Below are 12859 nucleotides of genomic sequence, written 5' to 3' on the forward strand. Positions count from 1 at the left end.
CGGGCTCCCAACGGCTGCCGAGCGCCAATTCCCGCTCCCGCCAACCGCGCTGACCCCGCCGCGCCACCGTACGCTCCGCCCCCATCGGCTGAGGCCGCGGGCGACATCTTGGATCCGGGCACCGACTCATTCTTTCCCCTCCGCAGCCGCTTCGGAGCTGTTTCTTGTCCTTAGCGGAGTCTCAACCCCTGCTCTACCCCCGCGTCCCCCTCGTGCCCTCCCGGGGAGCGGCAACCACCGAGGGCAGAGAGGGCTGCCTGCCTGCTTCCAAGATGGCGGCGGTGCCCTCCTCCCCCCTCAAGGCGGTTCGCTGCCGCGCGAGGGCGCGACGTACGGCGGCTGCGAAGGGCCATAATACCTCATTTCGCGATGCGCATAACCACAATACACTGGTGATTGCACTAAATATACTATTTATATACTACTTATATTTTTAAACCTCTTATTTAATGCGACTCTCCACACGATTCTCCCACAGCCCTCCCTCCCCTTCCAAAGAACGCCAAAACCCCTGAGGCACACAGCAGCTTATGTGCTGTCATGGAGGCCTGTGTGCTGTCATGGCAGCCAGCCCACATCTTGCTGTGAGGGACTGGGAGGGGCACCTTGAGAAGGGAGAGCACCCTGGGGACAGGCAGCTCCACAGTGCTGTGGGAGTCGTGGGGACACTGTGCCCTTAGATGCAGACAGGAATAGCATCATGGCAGAAAGCCCTTTGGTGTCTCAGGAGGCCGTGGCCACCCTTCAGGCATTGGGAGAGGCAGTGCTGAGCGGCTGGCTGCTCCCCCCATGCTTATGACAGCTCCACGTACCCCTGCACAACTCCCTCAAAATGCCCCAGGGTCCAGGCAGTGCTCGAGGACAGCAGCACCCGAAGCACTGCTGGGGCTTGTACGCATAACACAACCCCAACCGTCAGCACTTCCTCTGCTGACATGTGCTGGGTGCTGTGATAACGGCGCCTCTTCCAACCAAGAGGTGCACCCACGTAGTGTGGGGAAGGGAAGCTGAGATGAACACAGCACCAGAAACGCTCAGTTTTGCTTTGTGAGACTGCAGTCTCCTCATGGTGTGTTGCCCTTGCCTGGGGCTGGCCCTGTGGGACTCTGAGTGAGGTCCCTGGTGGCATGCAGCAACTGGCAACTCTGTTATTTAGAACAGAATAGAATGGTTCGGTTGGAAGGGACCTTCAGAGACCAGGCTGCCCAGAGCCACATCCAGCCTGGCCTTGGATGCCTGCAGGGTATTGGGGGGCTAATTCCACAGCCTCCTTGGGCAACCTGTTCCAGTGCCTCTCGACTCTCTGGGGGAAAAACCTCCTTCTAATATCCGGCCTAAACCTCCCCTGGCTCACTTTAAAACCATTCCCCTTGTCCTATCAGTAACAACCCTTCTAAGCAGCTATGCAGATCCCTCTGCACAGCCTGTCGTCTCTCCAGAGAGTCAACAGCACCTCCCAGTACGGCGTCCTTACCAAACCTGCTAAGGATGCATTAAATTCCTGCATCCAGGTCACTGATGAAGACGTTCATTGAACAGGACTGGCCCTAATGGCCATCCACCAGGCAGATGTAGCCCCATTTCATAGAGCCATGGAATCAAGAAGGCTGGAAAAGCCCTTCAAGATCCCCAAGCCCAACCCCAGCCCACCCCACTGTGCCCACTGGCCGTGTCCAGTCACTGTCACATCCCACAGCTCTGGAACACCTCCAGGGACAGTGACCCCTCACTCCCTGGGCCGTGTACTCCAGCCCCTTGTTTCTGACTGTCTCTCTGCACATTGTTTTGGTTCCATCACTGCTCAGCAAACATGGCAGTTGCTGATCCCTCAGCACTGAGCCCGGCTCTGAAGATGTAGTGCATCATCCAGCCTGGGAGCACCATGCACCAAGGCTGGACACCAACGAGCTCTCGTTTCCGAGAGGTGACAGAAGGAATATCTGGAACTGATCAGGAAATGGAAATAAATTGGGGGTTGTTTGTTTCTCTGTGTGGTTGGAAAAAGGCCTGCAGAAGGAAAAAACACTGCGTCTTGATTCATTTGAAGCCTGTGCTTTGCTCACAGATCTTTGCCCTCAGGTGCTTTGTATTTTATTCGCTCTTTTTTGAAAAACAATAGCAGGTGGAGCAGTTGTTTCGTGTTGTGACTGTGCGTCATGGGTTAAACTGCTGCAGGGGAACAGCAGCCTCCTCCCCTCCAGCAGGGCTGTGGCAAGATCAGAACAACCACCATCAACGCCCAAGAGGCAAATTTGGAAGGAAATGTAACACGAAAACCAAACTTCCTGAGGCTGCACAGCACTGTACCTCCACCCAGCCCCGAGGCAGCTGTGGTTGGAATGGAGCTTCTGTGCTCACGGGTTGCTATAGTTTGTATGGCAGGGGTTGTTCGAGCAGGCTGCCTCGGCTGTATGATTGAATGGCACCGAGCTGGGACAGGACCCAAAGCTGAACCAAGGTTGTTTCACCTCCAAGTCCCACAGTGTGAAGCCACAAGACAACAGATCTGATTCTGCTGTGGATAAGGGCGACAGACCCGAGGAGTGCATGGCTCCCACCTCATAGAATCATCCAGTCATTAAAGATGGTCAATTCCAACCAGCCACCTCTTGCCTTCGTGCTCTGAGTTGCTCTGAAAGCACCTGGGAGCCTGGCACGGTGCAGCCAACGATGATGGACCAAGAGAGAGATGCAGGGATTTGCATCCCACCCCTATGAGCTGTGATGTTGTAATGTGGAGCCCTCTCTGGACCTGGGGTCTGAATGCCTCTGGGCTACAGGGGAAGTTGTGAACATCTTATTTCTTGTGTGGTTTCTTATGGGATCTGCTCTATGAGGAGAAAATAGGATGGAAAATTCTAATCCTCCACATCTTGGTTGTTCTGTGCATCTTTATACACTATGCTAATGTCCCAATTTTAATAATGTGTCTCTCAGGGCAACTTTTCATAAGGCACTGCAATAAACAAGGCCACCAAAATGACCCAACCTAAAAATACCTCTTCATTTCCCTCATTTGGGTGGAATTACATTTAATTCCTTGGCCCAGACCCATCTGTAGAGATGCTGCTCGTTTGCAGACTGCTCTCCTGCAGGCTGCAGGACATTGCACTGCCCCAGGACCACAGCAGCTCCTGGTGGATGGCATGGGATGAAGGCAACCACCCTCACCAAGAGAACGGCTCCGTCTTCTTTGGTTTCCTTTTACTCACATGAATTCAGTTGCAGTCAGCCCTCAAAGACTTTTTGTGTTCCTTCAGGGTCGCCAGCTTAGTGGACACTGGGCAGCTCAAGTCCGATTCCCATCCCGCAGAGGTGCTGTTGGATGAGAAGAGCCAAATTTGTATTGGAGGTCATTCTCCTTTCTCCCTTCCCGGCAGTGGGGGTTAGTCCTGGCTCCAGAGGTATTTCCAGGTTCTGAAGAACCTGCTCTGTTCAGAGGTCAGAAACAGCCCCGGATGGAGCATCATGGACATGGCCAAAGTGAGGCGGAGCCAGAGCACTGCCCATGAAAAATGCACGTAACACTGGGATGGACAGGAGCTGGTATGCAGAGCAGGGCAGTGATCTGACCCAGTGTCCCTGGATTGGAGGTAGAGATGCTGAGAGCAGATGGCTCCGTGCTGGAATGGGGTGCTATAGGAGAACTGCTTCATGGGTAGATCGCAGCTTTAACCTCAGCTCTCTTTCAGCTGCTGATGCAGAGCCCGTTTCTCTGCTCCTTGTTGGCCTGGGTGATTTTCCGGAGACCAGCTGGGAAAGCAGGGTGACAGCGATGGGTGTTTTGGGGGACGCAACCAGCAAACGTCACCTGGAACGGGAGGTTCTCAACACAGCTCCTTCCTCATGCTGGGCTGATGTCCAGCCTGGAGGGCACAGAGGATCCCTGCATCCTTTAGCACCACTCTCCCTTCTTCCTCATGCCCTCATGCCTGCAGCACAGGGTGGGAGCTCATCACCTCTCCTCTGCACTGGGTCAGAAGTTTGCAGTGCCCTAATGCTCTCCTGCCAGGCACTGGAATGGGCTGCTCAGGGAGGTGGTGGATTCACCGACCCTGGAGGTGTTCAAGGAATGTTTTGACGCTGTGTTGAGGGACGTGGTTTAGTGAGAGCTGTTGGCGATGGGTGGATGGTTGGACTGGGTGATCTTGGAGGTCTTTTCCAACCTTGGTGTTTCTGCGATTCTGTGGTTTTGCCAGGGCACGGGGATGCTCTTCTGCATGTCTCAGCCCAGGCACACGAGGAGCGCAGACTGAAACCACGACCTGACAGAGGCTTGGAGCTGCAGCCGGCCACCCCAGCACGCACCTTGGCTCCACAGCTCACAGCTATGGGACGAGTAGCATGGGGGGACCACGCAGCCACGGCTGCCTGAGGGCTGGCAGGACCTGGGTGCACAGTGAGATGGGGCGGAGCTGCACCTGGCACAGGTGAGCACACCCTGCAGAAGGAAATGCCGCACAGCGGGGATCTCCACACAACGGGGCTCCCGGCCCCCGCCGCACCAACGGAGCCCACGGTAGGACTGGGGCCCTGGGGACATCCTTGCACTGTCCTGACCTTGCTTTCAGCACTGGGGGCCCGCTGGGTGCAGGTCCCCCTCTCCCCAGCCCCATGGAGGTTGGGTGCCCGCAATGAGTTCTGCTGGGAGCAGCGCTGGGGACGCTCGGATTGCGTGGGGGTTTGTCCCCATGCAGCGCGTTGTCCCTCAGGCACTGCAGTGGTTGGAAGCCTTTGGGGCAGCCCCACTGCCATCAGGCAGTGCCCCCATCCCCACGGGGCACAGCTGCGGAGGTTCTCAGAATGCTGGGTGTTGTGCTGGGTGCAGGGCAGGGCTCCCACCCACCCAGGCAGGCTGTGTCTGCTGCGCCCCGCTCTGAGCTGAGAGGAGCTGATGCACAGCAGAAGCCTGAGCATCTGCAGAGGGCTGAAGTGCCCCCGCTGCCTTCCCTGCTTTCTTCACCCAATGGCTTATGCTGTGACCCCATGGCTGGGATGTGGGTGCATTGGGTGGCTGTGCAGAGTGCAGGAGCAGCACCCCAGGCTTAAGTACCCCCTGGTTTCCATGCTCGGGCTGGCTCCTGTAATCACATGGGGCATCCCCATGCTGTGCTTCCCGGACGGCTCTGACGCAGCACCAGGCAAAGGGCAAAGCCCTCCCTGTGGCCTTGTCCCGGTGGCACGGTTCCTGCAATCTGCATTTGTTTGTGTCGCCCAGACAGTCAGTGCAGCACTCTGTTATCTCACGGGCACAGGGGCGGCTCTGTTGTGGGGCACAGCCCCACGCTGGCGCTGGCACTGAGGGGAAGTGCCCATGAACTTTGCACCAGAGCAGCCAGGAGTGCCCTGCAGAGACTCTGAGCACCCCAAATGCCCGCATCCCAGGGCACCCCACAGCATCACCCTGCAGCACTGCATGATGCCACAAACATAGCTGCTCATGGCTGCTCTGCTGCCTGCAGGGAGGTACGTGCTGGATTTTGGGGGCTGCAGAGCTGGAAGAGTGCTTTCCATGCAGCTGGATGCAGATCACTTTCCCTATGGCCCATCGCATTGTTAGGGAGGAGTGGTGCAGGCCAAGGAGCCCCAGCCCTTGTCCTGCTCATCCCAAGTCCTGATGCATGTGAGCTGAGCTCGGAGCCCCTGCACACCGCCCTGAGCCAGAATATCTTATCTTGGCACTGTGTGCGCAGCGATGCTTCTTCCTCACCCCATCCTCCTCATCCTCCTCTGCTCTGGTGTGATCTTGGGCACGCGTTCCCAATTCTTTGTTCCTCTGCAGGTGAACATCTTCCAGACACAGGATCCAATCACCCCCCAGCCTTGGGCAGAGCCCCCAGCTCCAGTGGGGAGCCCGGCCCCCAACCCACCCCGTGACACCTGGGCTGGGCGGCACGCCTTCCTGCTCTCCTGCCTGGGCTACTGCGTGGGGCTGGGCAACGTCTGGCGCTTCCCCTACCTGTGCTACCGCAATGGAGGAGGTGGGTGCTGCCCCGGCGCTGGGGCTCAGTGTGCTTGGAGGGCTCAGGTCCTGCGCTGCCCTCTGGCCCCACTGCTTTAACCCCACTGCAAAGTGCAGTGTGCCCGAGTTGGCTCCATGGTGCCATGCAGGAATGAGGATGCGCCCAGCACTGCAGCTGGGTGGATGCACCCGGGCCGAGCTTTGCACCTTGCCTTCACCAAGGAATTTGGCCCCAGGGCAGGGCTGTGGATGCTACTCTGCTTCGGGGCATGGGTGTGGGGTTCGGTATGTCCATCCCTCCATTCATCCCCAGTGTCCCACTGCCAGCACTCCGTGCTCTGTGCAGTGCAGTGGGGAAGAAGTGGTGCACACAGCTGGGCGCTCCCTGGGGCTGGGATGGGCAGCAGGAGCCCACGCTGCCCTTTGGGCTTCACATCCACGGGGCTCCTGGTCTGAGTGGGAAGGGACCTCGAATACCACCAACCCCCCTTCATGGGCAGGAACATCTCCCATAGTCCAGGGGCCCGAAACCCCACCTGAGGCCAGGGATGGGTGCTCACAGCTCTCTGGGGAGCCTGGGGGTTTCCCTGCCCTGTGCCCATCTCCTGGGGGGTTGCAGGACCTGTTGTGTCCTCTGGCCATCCCCCGACCCACTGCCCCTCTCCTCCTCCCAGGCGTCTTCCTCATCCCCTACTTCCTCATGCTGCTCCTGGTGGGGTTGCCTCTCTTCCTGATGGAGCTGAGCCTGGGGCAGTACGGGGCCGCGGGGCCCATCACCGTCTGGAAGTGCTGCCCCATCCTGCAAGGTAGGCCCAGCACCAAGGGCACCTTTCCCCGTGCCCCTCTCAGCTCCCAGCCCTCCAAGGCAGGCACAGAGCAGCCCCTCTCCCCGGTGCAGGTGTTGGTGTGGGCATGCTGGTTGTGTCCTCCCTGGTGTCCATCTACTACAACGTCATCATCGCTTGGGCGTTCTACTACCTGGGCTCGTCCTTCCAGAGCCCCCTGCCCTGGTCCTGCGATGCCCCCCGGAACGCCGAGCTCTGCCAGGTCAGCAGCCCTGAGCAGGAATGGGACAGGGATCCAGGGATGGGGATCCCTCAGGGTCAGGCTTCACCCGCAGCTGGGGAAGGGGCAGCAGATCAGGCTGGGGCTGGGGCCAGGGAGGGTTGGAGGAGGGTGATGATGATGGTGGTGATAGTGGGAAGGGTGGGGGATGATGGTGGTGATGGTGGGAGTGATGGTGGGAGTGGTGATGGTGGGGGTGGTGGTGATGGTGATGGCTTTGGTAGTGATGGTGGCGGTGATGATGATGATGGGAGTGGTGGTGGTGATGATGATGGCCATGATGTTGATGTTGATGGTTGTGGTGGTGGTGGTGATGTTGATGATGGTGGTGATGATGATGATGGTGGTGATGGTGATGATGATGATGATGGTGGTGGTGGTGATGTTGATGATGGTGGTGATGATGATGATGGTGGTGATGATGATGATGGTGGTGATGGTGATGATGATGATGATGGTATTTTGCAGAATGCATCAGGAAGTGCTACCCATGCCAGTGCCAGTGAGGCTTTCTGGAAGTAAGTTGGTGGAAGCAAGCTGGCTCCTTCCCCCCGGTCCCGCAGTGTGGGGGCTCTGGGATTCAGCATCCCCGTCCCACTGACTCCCATCCCCACACCTCAGCGAGCAGGTGCTGGGAGTGACACACAGCTCTGGCCTTGGTGACCCCGGCTCTGTGCAGTGGCTGCTTGCACTGTGTCTGCTGGCAGCCTGGATCGTGGTCTTCCTGTGCATGCTAGGGGGCATCCGCAGCTCAGGCAAGGTGAGCGGGGCGGGGGCATGGCTGGGGCTCGGGGATGCTGCACCGACGGAGCGGGGCTGAGCTGTGCCCTGTGCAGGTGGTGTACATCACGGCCACCTTCCCCTACCTGATTCTCCTCGTCCTCATCATGCGTGGGGCCACGCTGCCCGGCTCCCTCGATGGCGTCCGCTTCTACCTCTCCTCGGATTGGAGCAAGCTGCTGAGTGCACGGGTAACGCCACGCCGGGGCCGGGCACCGTGAGACCCGTGGGCACCCCCAGATGAGGGCAGTGGGGGCGGTGGGACCCTGCAGCCCCCCATGGCCTCATGCCCCCAGGTATGGAGCGATGCGGCCTCGCAGATCTTCTACTCACTGGGCATCGGCTTTGGGGGGCTGCTCTCCATGGCCTCCTACAACAAATTTGACAACAACGTCGTTCGGTGAGCTGGGGGTGGGTGCCGAGGGGCAGCAAGGGGGATGCGCGGTCCCTGGGGATGCGTGGCCCCAGCGGGTGCCCCACTCCTCCCCGTGGACATGGGGTAGTGATGCTCTTCCTGGCAGGGACACCCTGGTCATCGCCATCGGGAACTGCTGCACCAGTTTCTTTGCTGGCTTCGCCATCTTCTCGGTGCTGGGACACATGGCCTTGAAGAGGGACATCCCTGTGGGCAGCGTCGCTGAGTCTGGTATGGTTTTGGAGACACGGGGTGCTGTGTGAGGGGATGCAGTTGAGCACCACGGTGCTCTCCCACATCCTCATGTCCCCATTCTGCAGGCCCTGGGCTGGCGTTCGTGGCGTACCCTGAGGCACTCTCCCTGCTGCCTGGTTCCCCGTTCTGGTCCATCCTCTTCTTCTTGATGCTCTTCATGCTGGGAGTGGACACTTTGGTGATTGTCACACTGGGAAGCCCCCTGTCCCGCCCTGTGCCTGGCCTTGGGGTGCCAGGTACACCCTGACCTCGGCATGCAGGAGGCAAAATGTGCACAGAACGTGAGGCTGGGGGGCTCTGTGTGTGGGGCTGCCACTGGGGTGGGATGCAGCCACGTCCCCATGGTTGGGGTCCACCCAGGGAGGTGAGGCAGCTATGTGCCCCTGGTGGGGATGCACCCAAGGCCACATGTGCTCAGTGCGATGGGGACAAGGTGCTGTGGGGACCTCCTGGTGAAGGTGGGTTTCCTGCTACCCTTCCTGACATCCCTGTCCCTCAGTTTGGGAACATCGAGGCCATCAACACCGCCATCATGGATGAGTTCCCAGCCCTGCGGGAGGGGAAGAGGAAGGTGATGCTCCTGGCTGTGCTCTGCTTCTCCTTCTACCTCCTGGGGCTCCTCCTCGTCACCCAGGTGCGTGGGGCCCATGCTGGATGCATCCTGGGGGCTGTCCTAGGGGCACAGAGGGCAGTGCCTGCCCCCCTGCATGGATCCCAGGCGCTGACCCCACGTCCTGCCCACTCGTAGGGTGGCATCTTCTGGTTCACCCTCATTGACACCTACAGCACCAGCTTCGGGCTGATCATCATCACCCTCCTCATGTGCATCGGCATCGCCTCCTGCTATGGTGAGCGGAGCTGGGGGCTCCAAGGAGCGGAGCTGGGGGGGCTCCATGGAGTGGAACTGAGGGGTTCCATGGGCAGAACTGGGGGGCTTCCATGGAGCAGAGCTGGGCTGTGATGTTCCCTGCGCCCTGGGAAGCGGTTTCAGCACTGCCCATCCACATGTGGGGCTGCTCAGCGCCAAGCACCATCCTGATGTCCCGGGGGGGGCACAGAGGCTGTGGGTGTCCAGCACAGAGCCCTGCTGGGGTGGGAGGCTGGCTGTGACCCCCTGTGTCCCGCAGGCATTGAGCAGTTCTGCCGGGACATTGTGACCATGATCTGCCGCTGCCCACCGTGGTACAGCCGTGTGCTGGGCTGCTTCAAGGTGTGCTGGGTCTTCTTCACCCCCTGCTTGCTGCTGGTAAGTGTTGGGCACTGCCTGAGCTCCTCTCGGTCAGGGGGGCAGCCCGGGTGGCCCTGATATCCCCACAGTGCCGTCACCACACTGCTGCCCACTCCATCCCCACAGTTCACACTCATCTTCACATTCCTGGATATGTACAACATTCCCCTGCACTACGGCACCTATGAGTTCCCAGCGTGGGGCACCAGCCTGGGTGTCTGCATGGGCGTCCTCAGCTGTGTGCAGATCCCCATCGGTGCCATCGTGGCTCTGTGCCACCAGACTGGGACACTGAGTGATGTGAGTGTGAACTGGGCAGGTTGGGGTGGAACGGGGATAGGGACTGAATGGGGATGGGGTGGAAGTGGGGATGGGATGGGGGTGGGATAGGGGTGGGGATGGGATGGGATGAGGGTCAGGATGGAATGGGGGGTGGGACGGAGATGAGGTTGGGGATGGGGATGGGATGAGGAGGGGATGGGGATGGAGTTGGGATGGGGGTGGGGAGAAAGACAGGAATGCAGACATGGGGATGGTGTTGAGACGGGGATGGGAACAGTGACTGGGGCAGAGCAGGGGCTGCCCCACTGCTGGAGACAAGGACAGAGGGCAGTAACAGACCGGGGGTGATGCTCTCCCCTCACCAAGAGAGAAAAGGGGCTGAAGCCATGAGGTCTGGATGCAGAGTGGGGGCTGAACAACTCTGCAGCAGCCCCCCACCCTCGCGCACCCGCAGCGCTTCCAGAAAGCCATGCAGCCCCTCCACTCCTGGGGGAGGGCCGCTTCCAGCACCGAGGACATCATCGAGGTGCCCTTCACCATCACCCTGAGCAGCAGCGACTTCACCACACCGCCGCACAGCGAGAGCTGAACCGGCGCCGCGCAGCGCCGTGGTGATGCATCCCAGAGGTTGGTGATCACTGATCCCAGCGTGGATTTAAATCCTCTATCCTGGAAACGTTCTGTGTGCTCCAAAAGGCGCCTCGAAGGGACTCTCTATGAGCAGGGCTGGCGGTCTGGGCTGCGCTCCAGCCCTTTGCTGGCCCGTGGGTACCATCTCCTCAGCACTTCGGGGCAGCTGTATGCACCCAGTGGGGCTGGCAGCGTTCTGCCCGCAGCAGCCGCCTCTGCGTGGCCCTGTGCACATCCTGAGCCCGGGGCTGGGATGGCCCAAGGGTGAGCCTGGAGCTTCAGGGGCTGCAGCACACCGATGCAATGAGCTCCTTTCCAGCTCGTCATCCCCACACACTGCTGGACAGGCCAGGTGGGGATGAGCCCACGTGGCAGAGCCTTCCTTGGAGGCTGCCCGGGCTCTCGTGGGCGGTGTCCTCAGCCCGGCCTGGTGTCCATCCATCCTTCCTCTGGGCAACCAGCCCTGCAGCGGCTCTCCCACTGTGCACCAACCTGCCCCGACCCTCCCAGCCGGGACCCCACCTCTGCAGGGCAGGAAGAGAGCACAGCAGGCGCCTGCTCGTAAAATAGACTACATGCTTTATTGGATTTAAAAGTTTTATGAAATGACCCAAAAATAAAATAAAATAAATCGAGTTGGCAGAGGCGTCACCACCAGTTCCGCTCCGTGGATCTCCGACCCCCCCTCCGGGAGCAGCGCCCGGAGCGCAGCATTGGGCACTGCAGGCACTTAAAGTCACTGAGAGGAAATTTTCACTTATCTCAAAGCAACAGTGTCATTGTCTAACTACCACCTACGAAACGAAAAACACCTTTCCAGCCCTTCCCGTATTGGTAATGTATGTGGATACGTTCCTCCGGCACAAAGCACGGCCCCAGAGGCTGCCGGCATCCCCTCACCTCTGCACTCAGTGGGTCTGGGTCGGCCTCGGGGCAGCGGCCCCCCATAGCGGTGCTGTGCGGGGGGCCGGGCAGGGCAGCGAGCGCCAGGGCAAAGATCAGCCCTGAGCAAAGCAGCTCCGGCGGCCTCAGGCACCCGCTGGGCCTCCGCTCGCCCCATACGCCCACGCCTGTGGGGCACACAGCCCACCCCACAGTGCGGCCATCCGTCTGCGCCGCCCCCAGCCCCGAAGCCGAGCCCAACCCGGCCCTCTCCAGGCAGACACACGGAGCTACAGGCGGCTGCTGTGCCCCAGCTCCATCCCCGGTGACCCCAGCGGGCAGCGCTGCTGGGGTGCGAGCAGGAGAACGCAGCACCACGGGGAGGGGGCTCAGAGCCCATCGGGAGCCAGGAGGGCATCCATCCCCCCGGCCCCCCCGACCCCCGGCCGCCCCGACCTGTGCGCAGGGCGGGCGGAGGCAGAAGAACCGAAAAAGAAAAGGTAAAAAATAGAAAAATACAAATAAAACCGCATTGAAACCAAACCCAAATACGCCGTGTGGCCGAGCGGAGGCGGATAACTGGAAGCCATGCACAGCAAAGCCAGGGACTACAGCGACGGGGAGGGGGGGTGAGACAGGGCGGCTGTCGCCTTCGGGGGGGGGAGCAGATGCCTTCTGGCTTCTCAGCCCGGCCAATAAATAAGTTTAAATAGCTCCTCTCGCCGCGGGGACGCGGTTCCCAACGCCCGGGGCCGGGCGCGCTCCCCCGGTGCCAGCGGGTCGCTCCGTGGGGTTCCTCCGCCCTCCCCCTCTATTTCCTGGGCTTCTTGAAGATCTTTAGGGGGAACTTTTTCTTGCTCTGGCCCGGGTCGATCTCGTCGCCCGTCAGGCTGCCGTCCTCATCCCCTGCGCCCTTCTTGGCAGCCAGCTGCGGGATGCGGGTGCTCTTGGAGCTGTTGGGCCGGCAGTCAGAGATGGGGGATGGGGTGTCGGGGTCGGTGGAGCTGGGGCTGTGCGACCGCGAGGAATCCGAGTGGCTGTGCTTGGAGGCCGCCGGGTGGCCGATCTCCCCCAGGCTGGAGGATTTCTCCATGCCGTGGTTCACCATCATCATCTTCTTCATCACCGAGGGGCTCTCGGACGGTCGCTCCGGGCCGGGGGGCTCCGCGTGTCGGCTGCCTCCGTTTGGGGTGTGCCCGGGTCCGGCATCCTCGATGGATCGGGTGAGCAGAGCGGGCCGGGCGGCCAGCAGCTTGGGGGCGGCGCTGGGCAGGCGCTGCGCTTCGCTCAGGTGCGGGATGGACGACTCGGAGTCGCAGCGCGTCAGGTCTCTGCACGGAGAGGATGGACAGACGGTTAG

General features: G+C 60.4%; 2 protein-coding genes across 2 annotated transcripts in view; one reads left to right on the forward strand and one right to left on the reverse strand.

The window, feature by feature from the left end:
* The first annotated feature begins 4332 nt into the window (after positions 1-4332).
* LOC100545254 (sodium-dependent proline transporter-like) lies at positions 4333-11166 on the forward strand. The gene is made up of 15 exons (XM_010706257.3): positions 4333-4519; positions 5783-5981; positions 6637-6768; positions 6861-7009; positions 7496-7545; positions 7649-7787; positions 7864-7998; positions 8104-8207; positions 8329-8453; positions 8543-8655; positions 8977-9111; positions 9226-9325; positions 9605-9723; positions 9832-10005; positions 10442-11166. Exons 1-15 carry the CDS (start codon positions 4454-4456, stop codon positions 10574-10576), a joined length of 1875 nt encoding a protein of 624 aa, XP_010704559.1. The 5' UTR covers positions 4333-4453; the 3' UTR covers positions 10577-11166.
* Positions 11167-11179: 13 nt separating this feature from the next.
* Positions 11180-12859, reverse strand: part of STIM1 (stromal interaction molecule 1) — a 35188-nt gene continuing 33508 nt past the window's right edge. The window contains exon 12 of the mRNA XM_019612109.1: positions 11180-12830. Coding sequence (XP_019467654.1) covers positions 12311-12830 — 520 coding nt within the window. The 3' untranslated portion in view covers positions 11180-12310. The remainder of the gene's footprint in view (positions 12831-12859) is intronic.

Source organism: Meleagris gallopavo, chromosome 1, assembly GCF_000146605.3.
Source record: "Meleagris gallopavo isolate NT-WF06-2002-E0010 breed Aviagen turkey brand Nicholas breeding stock chromosome 1, Turkey_5.1, whole genome shotgun sequence".
Lineage (NCBI taxonomy): Eukaryota > Metazoa > Chordata > Aves > Galliformes > Phasianidae > Meleagris > Meleagris gallopavo.

Excerpts from the sequence above, each read along its gene's own strand:
- LOC100545254 (XM_010706257.3), top strand. The coding sequence starts at position 4,454 with ATGCCGCACAGCGGGGATCTCCACACAACGGGGCTCCCGGCCCCCGCC. Across the intron at positions 5,982-6,636 it reads GTGCTACCGCAATGGAGGAG|GCGTCTTCCTCATCCCCTAC; the intron begins GTGGGTGCTGCC and ends TCCTCCTCCCAG. Across the intron at positions 9,112-9,225 it reads GGCTCCTCCTCGTCACCCAG|GGTGGCATCTTCTGGTTCAC; the intron begins GTGCGTGGGGCC and ends GCCCACTCGTAG.